This window comes from Echiichthys vipera (assembly GCF_963691815.1).
Source record: "Echiichthys vipera genome assembly, chromosome: 9".
Lineage (NCBI taxonomy): Eukaryota > Metazoa > Chordata > Actinopteri > Perciformes > Trachinidae > Echiichthys > Echiichthys vipera.
In genome coordinates, this window is record NC_139834.1 from 28,985,598 (window position 1) to 28,999,340 (window position 13,743).

Consider the following 13,743-nt stretch of genomic DNA (forward strand, 5'->3'; position numbering starts at 1 on the left):
GTGTGTGTGTGTGTGTGTGTGTGTGTGTGTGTGTGTGTGTGTGTCTGTCTGTCTGTCTGTCACCCTCAATTCAATTCAATCCACTTTATTGGCATGAATGTCACAAATACAATGTTGCCAAACCATAAAGACCCAATGAAACAAAACAACAATACATTTCATGTAATAAATAATAAAAAACATGTATGTGTGTTTGTGGGTGTGTATGTGTGTGTCTGCCTGTCGCTTCTTTTTTCTATGTCCATGATCTGTTTGTGTATATGTGTGTGTGCGTGTGTGTGTGTGTGTGTGTGTGTCTGTCTGTCTCCCTCAATTCAATTCAATTCAATCCGCTTTATTGGCATGAATGAATATCTCAAATAATGTTACCAACCCATAAAGACCCAATGAAACAAAACAACAATACATTTCATGTAATAAATAATAATAAGAAACTTATAACAAATACAATGTGTGTGCGTGTGTGCGTGTGTGCGTGCGTAACTGTTTGCGTGTGCATGCACTTTTTGTGTGGAAATGTGTGTGTAAAATAATAAACAATAATATAATAATAAGTGTCCATAAGAATCAACACATACATAAACAATAAACAGTCTCACATTGAGACATTTCCTGCGCCCTTGTATTGTATCTTTGTATTTATTTCCAGTGAACTTCAAGAAAAAATAAGACATCAACAGCAGTTATTTAAAACATATCAAACAAAATAGGGAAAAACAGAAAGAATGAACATAATTCATTGAATCAGTGAATTTCCTTAATCTTCATGTGTGAAAAAGGAGCAGGAAGAAGTATAAACTTATTTAATCCTACCGTTTGATAATTAAATCATTATTAACAATAACTCAATACAATTACAGAGCTTGACACACTGGTCACTTATCCAACCCATAGTTACACACGGGTGTGATGAGTGGTCCGAGCCCTTTCCCCCCATCTTTGAATTCAGCCTTCAGTTTGATCTCAACCACACCTTTAAAGTTTTTTTGACTGTTTTTTTTTTGTGTTTTTTGTTTTTGCCGTGATGACACACAAACACAGACTCACAAGGCGGATACAACACCAGCGTTTCTGTCCTGGTAATATCACAAACAAAGAGACACACAGCAAATCTGGGGCAAGACAGTTTTCAAGTGTAGGGATGGACCCGGGGGAACTTCTGCTTCAACTGAAGACCGTCCCAAATCCTCGAGTCAACATTCAACGGTGCTCATGTGTCAACTCTTTATATGGGTCTATATTCCCACAGGTAGTCTTTAACCATCTGAGGAGGGAGCTGACAGGGCTAAGGCCATAATAAATGAAGAGCAGTGCTATTTTTAGACCTGGGCGTCATCCCAAATGGCACCCTGGGCCGTGTGTCATCCTCTGAACCTGCACTAAAAGGATGTCGACAGTGGTGATGCAGACCCGTGCAACTCCTGTGCTGTAAGCATGACGACACGCAGAGAACACACAGAGAAATAATCATGGCACTAACGTAGCTTCTTCTTCTTTACTTCCTACTTTCTTTTTAAATTGACCTTTGACCTCGCCAACTCTGTGTCTTGACCCAGCTTTCTCCTGTCATCGTGGCAGTATACTGTTACTGTAATACATACGTTCATAATCATGGCACTGATGTCTGGTGACCTGAAAAATACCCTTATTTTACTGTATATCAGATTATATTTATATTTTCACCAGATGTTAGACATTGTTTACTTTCTATGTAATTGTTAATGTATGTCAACTACTTCATCCTTGGCCTCATTTCAACTTCTTCCCTGGAGTTGTTTGCGCTTTGTCGTCTCGCAGGTCTCTGCTGATGGTTGTGGTGCCTGCTGCCGTGGTCCTGCATGACGCTTCCTGCTGCTGTTATAATCTATCACCTTAGCTGTGCTTGTTTCTACCATTCTGCTGTATTAATAAGTCATATTCACATTACTATAGATATTGTTATAGTTACTGGAAGTGTGTCTGTCTCTGTCTTTTCTCTCTTTCTCTCTCCTTCTCTTCCTCTATCCGGTGCAGACAGATGTCCGTCCTCCACAGAGCTGGGTGTGTCTGACGTTCCTGTCTGTTATAGGGAAGGTTTTCGTCTCCACCGTACTCTACGGGGGAATTGTTGGGTCTCTGTAAATCATAAATAAGTCATAGAGTGTGGTCTATACCTACTCTGTAAAGTGTCCTGAGATAACTTTTGTTATGATTTGGCACTATAAATAAAACTGAATTGAATTGAATTGAATTTGTATTCACTTGCACGTTTAGCTTCACTTTATACTGAATTAAAAACAAAAAACGAATTATTGAAGATGGAATCTGTTTTGTTAAAGTAAACAGAGTTTGTCATTATCACTCTAATCATACAGCCAACACAAGTACTACAAGTTAAATGTCTTTCTGATCTCCCTTAGTCTAATGTAGCTTACTTACGTATTCCTTACTTCTTACTTTCTCTTTAAATTGACCTTTCACATCAGCCAACTCTGTGTCTTACGGCATCTCTTAGCCCGGCTTTCTCCTGTCACCCTGGCAGTATACTGTTACTGTAATACATACATTCATAATGGCAGCTGTAAAATCTGCAGCGACACAGACTTTGTCAAAGGGCACACCAAGGACTCATTGAAGCACTCAATAGCGTCCTGGCAGAACACAAAAATAGAAATGAGACATCGTACACTCTCGCAGAGCCCGGTGGTGTTGATGCACGTTCATGCCGCAGGACAGCGAGGTTAGAAAATGGGACGGTAACAAGCAACGGATACTGTTATCTGATTTATAACGGACTCCTGCTAAAGATGATCAGAAAAGCTACTTTGACAGTGTTCATTTATCCAACCTTTATTCACAAAACTGTACACAATTAAACTTTACACAAGCTTCTTTTGGTATTTTCGCTTTGGCAATTAGTCGTCAAAATCGTGTGGCTGCCAGTTCATAGGCGATCTGAGGGAGGTATGTTAAAGTAGTTTCTTTGGTTTGTTATATTTCCAAAAAGACACATTGTCGAGCAAATTAGGACATGAGTAATTGCCCAAGACACTGGCATACTATAAGGCACATTTACAGTCAACACTGTATCTGTAGAGTACTATGTCGCTACAGTGAAGCACCAATTGCCGCAGATCTTATTACGTATTCCGTCCCAGTTCATTTGATACAAACATTCACAAACTGTGCATCTCAAGTTTGGCATTCGTAAAAATGAATCCGGTTGATAACTAAAAGGAATAGTTCAACATTTTGGGAATTACACTTATTTGCTTTCTTGCTGAGAGTTATATGAGAAGATCAAAACCACCCTATCCGTCCATTATGGAAGACAGTTAGCTTGTTTTTGCATTAACTCTGGGAAAAAGCTAGCCACGCTTCACCAGCTCCTTTAAAGTTTACCGTACATTACAATATACAGTATAGCTTGTTTGTTTTTGAGTTGCTGGTGGGGAATTTATTAAGCTTTTTAGGTGCCAAGCTAGCTGTTACTTCCTGACTCTAGTCGTTATGCTATGCTAAGCTATGCTAACAGACTGCTTGCTGTAGCTCATATTCATCCTACACCGTTGTATCAATCCGCTCAGCTAACTGTCAGCAAGCTAATCAGCTATTTTTTCCCCAAATGTCTAACTAGTCCTTTAAGTTTGTCCTGAAGGTGGTGCCAGAGGGAGCGCCATTTTATTATCTAAATAAAGAGGCTTTTACCTGTGTACAGTGACCACGTTAAAACATGTCAGACTCAGTTTGTCAGGCTCACCGAGACCATCGTGTCTTCTTATGTCATCACTGCTATCCAACAGCTGTTGAGATATTTAAATCTAGACCAAAGTTTAGCCACATAAAGACTGATAGACAGACTGATAATAGCATAACTAGAGCCACGCTGCTAGCTTACACTGATAGCTTACACTGCTCTCATTACATTATTGCTGTGTTGTATGCTATTAGTGTTTATCGGGACTCTTATATCTTATATCTATTGGCTTATTTGAACATAAAAATGTATATATATATATTCCCTGTTATTTGGAAAAAGGCAGACACGATACAAAAATACATTCCTAGCACCACAGTTGGTACAATGCAATGTTCATCTCTTCATTCTACTGAAAAGCTATGGTCTTAAAACAGGGACAAGGATCTATCCGGCTGTTCAGTCTGACGTAACACCCTTTCAAAATAAGATTTCCGGGTCCAAACGCTCCGTAGAAATAAAACAGACACAACGGCCGAACATGGGAACAATTACGATCATCTCTTTTGTCAGTTAGACGTCTTTTTCATCAATAAGAAAGAGGTTAAATAACAATTATGTTGTTTTTTTAAAACTCAGATGTGTTCAAACGATGGGGAACACGGCACTGCTGCGTTGTAGAAATACAAGGCTTGGACCCGGAAGTCATATTTTGAAAGGGTGTTACGTCACAACTTAACAGCCGGATAGGACTGAAGAGGAAGAAGAGGAGGAAGAGGTAGAAGAAGAGGAGGAAGAAGAGGAAAAAGAGGAGGAAGAAGAGAAAGAGGAGGAAGAGGAGGAAGAAGAGGAAGAAGAGGAAAAAGAGGAGGAAGAAGAAGAGAAAGAGGAGGAAGAGGAGGAAGAAGAGGAGGAAGAAGAGGAGGAAGAAGAGGAAGAAGAAGAGGAGGAAGAAGAGGAAGAAGAAGAGGAAGAAGAAGAGGAGGAAGAAGAGGAAGAAGAAGAGGAGGAAGAGGAAGAAGAGGAAGAAGAGGAAGAAGAAGAAGAAGAGGTTGTTGTTTTTTTGGCTTGTTTGGAAATATAAAAATTAGTATTAGAGCCTCATCATTTAAACGTTTTAGTGATCTTTACCCAAAAATAAAAATAAAAATCCAGTTAAATCTGAACAGATTGTCATTCCGATTGCATGCACCTAAAAGTTGTTGAATACTGAAAGAAGACACTGTAGTTTAAATAAAGTCCTCTTGCGATGAGCACAGCTCAGAATACGCTTCCAGTAGTAACAGACACTTCATAGACCTGCTGGTTATACAACAGTCACCCTACGTAAGTAAAAAAAATAAAAATACACGGTTAACCACTGTTTGCGATGCATTATCTTCACCCAAATCTTAGTATTTCTAAAGTATAATTTTCATTTTTCAAGACACAAATTTAAACACAGATACATTTCCAGGTTATTTAGAAAATCTAAAACAAATAATGTGCACAAATTAAAAAAATGAAAATAAAATATGTGATATCAGACAACCTTTGCATGCTCAGTCACGGGTATGTTTGTAGGGTTGCAACCATTTTCAAATTCTTACCTTAAAGACACTTGCAGAGTGATAAAACAACCACCCGTGCCCTCTCCTTGAATTGTTTTTTCTTTAAAAGTCTCATGTAAAGTTACTGTATTTGGAGAAAATGCCAGAATAACACGATGATGCGCGTGACTTTTACGGACACGGAGCAGTGAGTTACTGGCACGTGTTGTAGATCTGGATTTGCTTGTTGATGTCATTGAGGATGGCCTTCATCTTGTCCTCCAGGCCGTCCAGCTGACGAGCTTTTCCCTCCAACCTCCTCTGGTTCTCCTCATAGTTTTTCTCCAGCTCTGTGGGAAGCAGGGACGTCAGGAACGGTTACACAGCCGGACATTAGCAGCATTCGGTGCCTCTGTAAGTGGCTCTACCTGATCTGAATGCTGATTTTAAATTGGTGATCACCGTAAACTTTTAAATAGATGGAGGGAACATTTTCTTGTCTGCTTGTCTGAAACAGTTTTTATGTGGCCTCCTATGTCTCATCTCATCTCATCTCATTTTCATCCGCTTATCCAGGGTCGGGTCGCGGGGGCAGCAGTTTTAGCAGGGGAGCCCAAACTTCCCTTTCCCGGGCCACATTAACTGGGGGGATCCCGAGGCATTCCCAGGCGAGTGTGGAGATATGATCTCTCCACCTGGTCCTGGGTCTTCCCCGAGGCCTCCTCCCAGCTGGACGTGCCTGGAACACCTCCCTAGGGAGGCGCCCAGGGTTCATCCTTACTAGATGATACTGAACCACCTCAACTGGCTCCTTTCAACGTAAAGGAGCAGCGGCTCTACTCCGAGTTCCTCACGGATGGCTGAACTTCTCCCCCTCTCTCTAAGGGAGACTCCAGCCCCCCTCCTGAGAAAACCCATTTCGGCCGCTTGTACCCGCGACCTGGTTCTTTCGGTCATGACCCAGCTTTCATGACAACAGGTGAGGGTAGGAACCAAGATTGACCGGTAGATCGAGAGCTTTGCCTTCCTCAGCTCTCTTTTCGTCACAACGGTGCGGTAGAGCGACTGCAACACCGCCACCGCTGCTCCGATTCTCCGGCCAAACTCACGCTCCATCGTCCCCTCATTCGTGAACAAGATCCCGAGGTACTTGAACTCCTTCACTTGGGGTAAGGACTCATTCCCTACCTGACCTCCTATGCCTCTGGCAGAAAACAAGTTTTCTCATTTCTCAAAACACTGTAAAATAACTTGTGGGGTTCCTCAAGGATGGATTTTGGAGTCTCTGCTTTTTCATCTATATATGAAACCCCTTGATGCATCTCTTTTTACACACGGCTTTATCTTTTCACATGTATTTTAGATAAAATACTCCATAAAAAGACTATTCTTTTGGTTTTATTATTTCCCTTTTTTTGCGTGTGAGTTAGCCTCAGTAAGTTTATATGTGTACTGTGTTAATTACAGCCACCTGTGTAAAGGCTGATATACAAATCATTAATAAATGAAAGAGTCTGGACTTATTAGCAGTAACTTCTGTCTAATGCTTGTTCTCATTACATCCAGGATTTTACCTGGCATCTAAATAGTTTATGCGAATAGTAAACAAACAGTAAGGTTTCATTTTCATAGATCTGTAACTGTCACACCGCGGTGAGGTCTGTCCTGTCTTTGGGTTTTTGTCCTGTGAACTTCCTGTTTTATTTTGAAGAGTAACTCTCCCCTTGTTTCAGGTCACTTGCCCCTCTTGTGTCACTGGTCTGACGTCCTCCCCTGATCCATGATTGTTGCCACCTGTGCCCCCCCGCCCCCCCCCCCCCCCTTCATGTGTATAAAGTCTGTGTCTTCCCCTGTCTCGTTGCCAGAGTATTTCCTCCGTTATGCCGGAAAGTTCCAGCCCGTTCCACAGCCTTGTTCTTGTCTCGAGATCTAAGTATACATGCTCATGTTTTTGTGTTTTCCGTTTCCCTCTTAAGAGCGATTTTGATTTTTTTGAATGCCCTTTTTGTCCACCCTGTTTTCCTCCAGATCGGAGCGACTTTGGTTTATGTTTTATTAGCTCAGTGCAGCTCAACTTTGATATTTGTTTTCCTCCTGTTCTGAGCGACCTTGGTTTATGTTTTATTAGCTCAGTGCTTCCTGTTTTGGATTTAAGAATAAACACCAGCTTAACCTGTGTGCCTCCGCATCTGAGTCCTCATTACTGCCCAGGTCTGACAGTAACCGATTTGTTGAACTCTACGTTTTTCATCAATTGTGTCTTTCAAATTATAAATCCATCATTTTCTTTCTCCAAACAAATGCAAACACTGTCTATCCTTTCTTTTACACACACAAAGGCACATGCAAAGATATTAATAAGCACCTGCTAGCCTCTGGAGCTTGTTCTTGGCATCTCTCAATAGGTCCTTCGCTTCATCTCTGAGGCTCTCGGCCCGTTTCTTGGCATCCTGCACTGCTTTGGCCTTCGTGTCGACCCGCTGCTGCACCTCGTGGTATTTATCTGTCAGCTGGCCGTCGAGAATCTGAGCATCAAGATAAGAGAGAGGGTTTTTTTTAACAGCTGTGTGCGCTTTCAATGAGGAAAACCATGCGCACACACACAGACACAGACACACACCTGCTTGGCTTCGTTTGCCTTTTCTCGTGCCATGGTGGCGGTCTCTTCGGCTCGGGCCGCCGCCATGCTGTTGTTGGCACGTTTGGTCTTCAGGGCATTGAGCTCCCGTCCCAGTGTGCCCAGGCGGTCCATGGCATCGTTCAGGTCCTTCTCGCTATTGGATGTCTCCGACTCAATCTGAGGAGGGCATTCCCGAGCAAAGTGAATTCTGATCCGACTGAACAAATACCGTTACGAGATTAGCTTGTGTTGGATGAAGCATTGTGATTTCATTCTGTGCCAAGCTGGGATTTCTCTAAATTTAGTTCATGTAACAACCCATATGTGTGTGTGATTTGAATGCACAATAATTTGGCGGCAGTAGCTAGGTCCATGGGTGACTCGGCTGGGAACCGAAGGGTTGCCGGTTCAAGTCCCGGTGTGGACCATGAATGGGGCGTGGACTGGTGGCTGGAAAGGTTCCAGTTCATCTCCTGTAGGAACCGAACCCCCAACTGCTCGGGGCGCTGAGCCATTAGCAGCCCCCTCGCTCTGACATCTCTCCATTAATTGCATGTATATGGGTCCTGTTTGTGTATGTGTGTGTATTTCGGGCCTGTGTGTGTGTGTAACCTGAATAATAATAATAACAGAGTGAAAAAATTGAATAAATAAAAGGAATTCTTCTTCTTCTTCTAATTTAAAGAAATCGTTGATTGTCTACACATGGGTATCACTGTTACATTGTAATGCTGGATAATAATAATGGAGCCATTTGGCCTGTGCTTAAAACCTTCAACAGCGCATTGTTAAAGCCCCTGTTAATGTTAATTATTAAATACAGTGGCTTAAAAAGTCACATTTACACAATATAAATGAGTTAATTAGAGGAGAGAGAAGTGCCTCGTTAGCCGAATGGTTACATCCCAAGCTGGGGACCTCTGTTGCATGATGACACATCTCTCTCTTCCCCTGTTTCCTGTTCTCTTCTCCGTGAACTGTCCCATAAAGGCAAAAATGCCCCTCCTAAAAATGAGATAACTAGTAAAGGGATAACATTCATATGACAAGGTAGATTATTCTTATTTTGTGGTGGTGAACAAAATGTCTTGAAACAAAGGTCCAACTTTAAAATCCTGAGCGTTGGCCAGTCACTGAGGGACCGGCATTAATGAACAACCCTCATTTCGTAGTTTTTATTACTTGTCTGCGTATATACGTTTCCATTTGACTCACTTGCTCTTTACTATTATTCATTGAAACTTTACTTATGTTTACTTGTACTTACCACCGCTGAGTCGTAACTGATTTTCATTGTTCTTCGCACAATGACAATAAAGATCAATCCTATTCTATTCTAAGAACCTGTACAGATGTGATTATTTGTACTATGTGGTGGTAAAAATCGTACTCATTGTTCAGTGAATGTCTATTACACACAGCTCACAGCTTAATGACTTTCTGTTTCGTTTTTTTTCTTGTAGGTTACCTGTGCCAGTCGGGATTCAGTCTCCCCGATGTCGGCTTTGGCTCTCTCTATGGCCTTCTCTGCTGATGTCTGAGCCGTCTTGGCGTCCACCAGGGCCTGTGTCACCGTCTCTGCTGTGGTCTTCACCCCCTCAGCCCTGTGCCTTAAGAACAATGAGTAGTTTAAGAGAGGATGAATACATATGGTATGGTTTTTGCATGGAAATACACTTGTATCACGATTCTATTCTGACTACCTTGCCCTCTTGGCATCCAGCAGCAGTTGCTCTGCTCTCCGGACATCATTCTGCGTCTGCTGCAGGATGGCGTCCACGTTGGAAAGACTGCGCACCCGTTCCTTGATTTCATCAGCGAGATGTCTGATCTGGAGGGGCGAAGCAGGGATGGAGAGCTCCAACACACGATTCGCCACTGCCTCAATACTGTCGGGATCTGCTCCCTCCTCTGAGAGGGAGACATGAGAAGATCAAGATCGATTAAGACCCAACATTACTCGTTAAATGTACATATAAAACCTGTCATAATGTATGAACCCAGCACTGTCAGACTCACGAGTGAGGAAGTCTCTGATCTGTTTGATGAGGTCTCTCAGGTCATTGTTGGAGCGCTCCACTTTGTTCTTGGTGGCGGTGGCTTTGTCCAGAGCTGCTTGGGCTTTACCCTTGGCCTCCTCTGCCTTGGTCTTGGCGTCCGCCACCTGGATGGATTGCATTGAAACACAAAACTTAACATACTGCTACAACTGCGGCTACTTAACAGCCTTTTTTTCCAGAATTTTTAGTGTGATGAAGTCACTAAAAATGTGTCTGAGGCCTTGCACGCACGAACATGGGTATTTTTAAAACCAAACTTTTATGGCCCCCAGTTAAAAGAAAATTCCCGTCCACACCGATCTGATAAAAAATATCTCTGTCCACACGAAACCGCAAAAACTGCCTCCGTCAGCTGGTCACGTCTCCACAAGTCTCCATGGATAGAACTTACTGTTTACCGTCGCACAGTGTGACGTCAAACAATATCGACAAGCAATGCCGTTCTCCTCTGTTTTCCTGTCCACATATGATGCTGAAACCGGACTTTTCCATAAAGTTCACCCTGGATTCCGATTACAAAAAACTCCGGTTTCAGGAGCCCACAAATGTTATTCCGCGTGGATGAAAGGCCGAGCCGTGCGGAGAAACACACGGTTTGAAAAATACCCGCGTTCGTGTGGACGGCCCCTAAGTGCACATGTGCCTCAGAATGCAGCTGCACTGTTTACTCAAAACACACATCTAATTCTTATTCCTCACTCCAGTCTGAGAGGTTTAGTCTGGGACGTACTGTGGAGGGATGATGGAACAACTGGGCTGTGAATGGCTGTGAAACCACACGTAGATATTTGATATATATATATATATATATTTATTCCAGTTTCCTCCCACAATTCAAAAGACGTGCAGGTGTTCGGTTCATTGATGACTCTAAAATCACCCGTAGGTGTGAATGGTTGTCTGTTCGTCTCTATGTGTCCTGTGATAGACTGGCGTCCTGTCCAGGGTGGACCCCGCCTCACGCCTGATGTCAGCTGGGGTCGGCTCCAGCCCCCCCACCCCCCGCGACCCAGAAAGGGACAAGCAGTTGAAGATGAATGAATTAATGAATGCAACATCTGCAGGACACAAAAGTGCATTCTGCCTCTTTTAAAATGGTTTTCCTGGATGATTCCACAGAAGCTGTGTGTGTGTGAGTTAGTTGGATAGTTCCCGTGTGCCTCCATACCTTGGTAAAAAGTCCCTCCACCTCTCCCATAGCTCTTTTCAGCTCCTTCTCTGCGTGTTTGGCACTCTCCAGGGCATTGTCAGCCACTGCTACCGCACCGTTACAGTTCAGGCCTCCGCAGTGACGCTTCCCTTCATCGTCACGGCAACCTGCTCCCCCACAAGGACTTTCCCCGCACGGAGCATCACCCGGGGCACCGCAAACCTGTTGGGACAGGTGAACATGGACTTTTATCTGTATGGAAATGATCAGACACTCAAAACACATTTGGTCTACAGAGAATGTAACTTTTTGTTGTTTTGTTTTATCATATAACAGAATAATCAGTCACATAGAGACAAGCAAGAAGAAAGCCAGTGAGACAGCCAAGACGAGCCTAAGCTAAAGTAAAAACTAATGTATTTTATTTTCATTTAATATTTGTTTTGATAAACCAACAACTTGGTATTCCATACAACGAAATGAAGCAGTCATTAAATTCAAACATGAAGATGATCAAGTTCAAGTAGTTTTTTACTCAGAATGCTGATTCTCACAGCTCAAAGTGCCCACACACACACACACACACACACACACACACACACACACACACACACACACACACACACACACACACACACACACACACACACACACACACACACACACACACACACACACACACACACACACACACACACACACACACACACACACACACACACACACACACACACACACACACACACACACACACACACGATGCAACAAAAATATGCAAATAAGGAATAAAAAGGAGCCAGTTGAGGTGGTTCAGGATCATCTGGTAAGGATGAACCCTGGGCGCCTCCCTAGGGAGGTGTTCCAACCACGTCCAGCGGGGAGGAGGCCTCAGGGAAGACCCAGGACCAGGTGGAGAGATTAGATCTCCACACTGGCCTGGGAACGCCTCGGGATCCCCCAGTTAGAGCTAGTTAATGTGGCCCGGGAAAAGGAAGTTTGGGGTCCCCTGCTAAAGCTGCTGCCCCCGAGACCCAACCCCGGATAAGCGGATGAAGATGAGATGAGATGAGATGAGATGGAATAAAAAAGTAAGCTCTGTCTCCGTGTTGGGGGGTTTTCAAATAATGAAGAATGAGATCAAACCTTCTCGTTGATCTTCTTTAAGTCCAGGCCCTGCGCTCTGGCGTTGAGGTCTCCGAGCCCACGCTTGTTAGCGGCATTTTTGCGGTTGAAGTCGTCCTTCTTGGCGGCGATGAGGCGCTCGGTACGCCGGCGAGTGTCTGCAGATTTGCTGACCGTGCTGGGCCTGGTGGTTGTCGATTCGTTGGCGCGGCGCTCGGCATCGCGAGACTTGTTGTGGGAGGTACGGATGCTGTCGTACGCACCTAGAGGAAAGAGGAAGGGAGAAAAGCACACTTCAATTCACCACATTTCAGATTCATCGAACTGATGCTGGAGTAATTATGAGGTTTATTAGGGATGATAGATACTTGACTCCGTGATGGAAAGGGGAAACAGATAAGGATGATGAGTAAGGGAACTCAAAAAGGAAGTGAAGGGACCTTAGCGTGGGGACGGTTAATGGAAAGTCGACAGCAGCAGAAAGTTGGAGGTAAGAGTGTTAATGGTTGAATAATGAGGATCTATCTGCTCTCTTCCTCTCACCCATGAAGTTGGAGTTTTTTAGGATATCCAGTTGGCGGTGTAGCTGCTCTGAAGTGAGGTTGAGCTCTTTAGCCTCTCTCTCCAGAGCACTCAGCTCTTTGCTTGCCTCGGAGTTGCTGTCCTGGACAATAGTTAGGTCTCCTTCCAGACGGTTCAGGGTGTCAGTGGTCTCACTGATCTGGGCTCTGCAGGGAAAGACAATCAGTTTTGGGGGGATGTCAACTGTAATCCTGATTTGATTTCAAATGTACTGCCTCAGACATATTGAATAATCTTAGCAGGGTTAAGAGATTGTTCCTGAATCATTTTCCCCCTAAATAATTCCCCAACAAGTATCATTATCTTTATTTTACCTTGTGTGACAGAAAGAATGACTTAAGATGGATATTTTCTTTTGGGAAACTCTTAAAATGCGGTGAAATGTAACAGCTGTACCTAAGATCTTCAATAAGCTCCATCAGGGTAGCGACGGCTGCAGCGGTGGCATTGCGTGCGTTGACAATGCCCTGAGCTTGTGCCAGTTTCTGCTCCAGGTCTCTGAAGGCCTTCTCGTAGGCCCCAGTAAGCCCAGTGGTCTGAATCTCGTGGGCACGCTCTGCCAGAGTCTTGGTACGCACTGCCAAGTCCTGGTAATGGCACAGAATCGTTATTCAACACTTCACATTTGGCTCCTGCTGACTGAGAATTACACCACCTCTTGTACATGAAACCGCACCTGCACGATGCGATCCCAGTCCCCAAAGCACTGGTGACAGGGCTGGCAGTGAGGGAACTGGCCGGAGAAGCCTCTGGCACACTGGTCACAGCGGACACCCGACACCCCCTGCTGGCAAACGCAGTGGCCGGTCACTCGGTTACACTGGGAGGTCTCGATGCCACGCCAGTCACAGTCACAAGCTGAAGGGGTGAGATGGAGAAGTGTGCAGTGAATATGGAGCAACAGGACCCAGTTTGTAATGATCTTTCGTTGATGTATCTATGTTAACTGCACCAAAGAGTGTGTTGTGATTGATTATGAGCCTGTTCTAAGGCCGCATACTTGT

At 43.8% G+C, this 13,743-nt stretch overlaps 1 protein-coding gene across 1 annotated transcript in view; it reads right to left on the reverse strand.

The window, feature by feature from the left end:
* Positions 1–2,834: 2,834 nt before the first annotated feature.
* lamb2 (laminin, beta 2 (laminin S)) overlaps positions 2,835–13,743 on the reverse strand; it is a 56,962-nt gene continuing 46,053 nt past the window's right edge. Inside the window, exons 25-35 of the mRNA XM_083920039.1 lie at positions 13,416–13,597; positions 13,136–13,326; positions 12,701–12,885; positions 12,179–12,420; positions 11,054–11,257; positions 9,845–9,989; positions 9,529–9,736; positions 9,294–9,435; positions 7,826–8,002; positions 7,571–7,730; positions 2,835–5,555 (exon numbers count right to left, since the gene is read on the reverse strand). Coding sequence (XP_083776165.1) covers positions 5,419–5,555; positions 7,571–7,730; positions 7,826–8,002; positions 9,294–9,435; positions 9,529–9,736; positions 9,845–9,989; positions 11,054–11,257; positions 12,179–12,420; positions 12,701–12,885; positions 13,136–13,326; positions 13,416–13,597 — 1,973 coding nt within the window. The 3' untranslated portion in view covers positions 2,835–5,418. The remainder of the gene's footprint in view (positions 5,556–7,570; positions 7,731–7,825; positions 8,003–9,293; positions 9,436–9,528; positions 9,737–9,844; positions 9,990–11,053; positions 11,258–12,178; positions 12,421–12,700; positions 12,886–13,135; positions 13,327–13,415; positions 13,598–13,743) is intronic.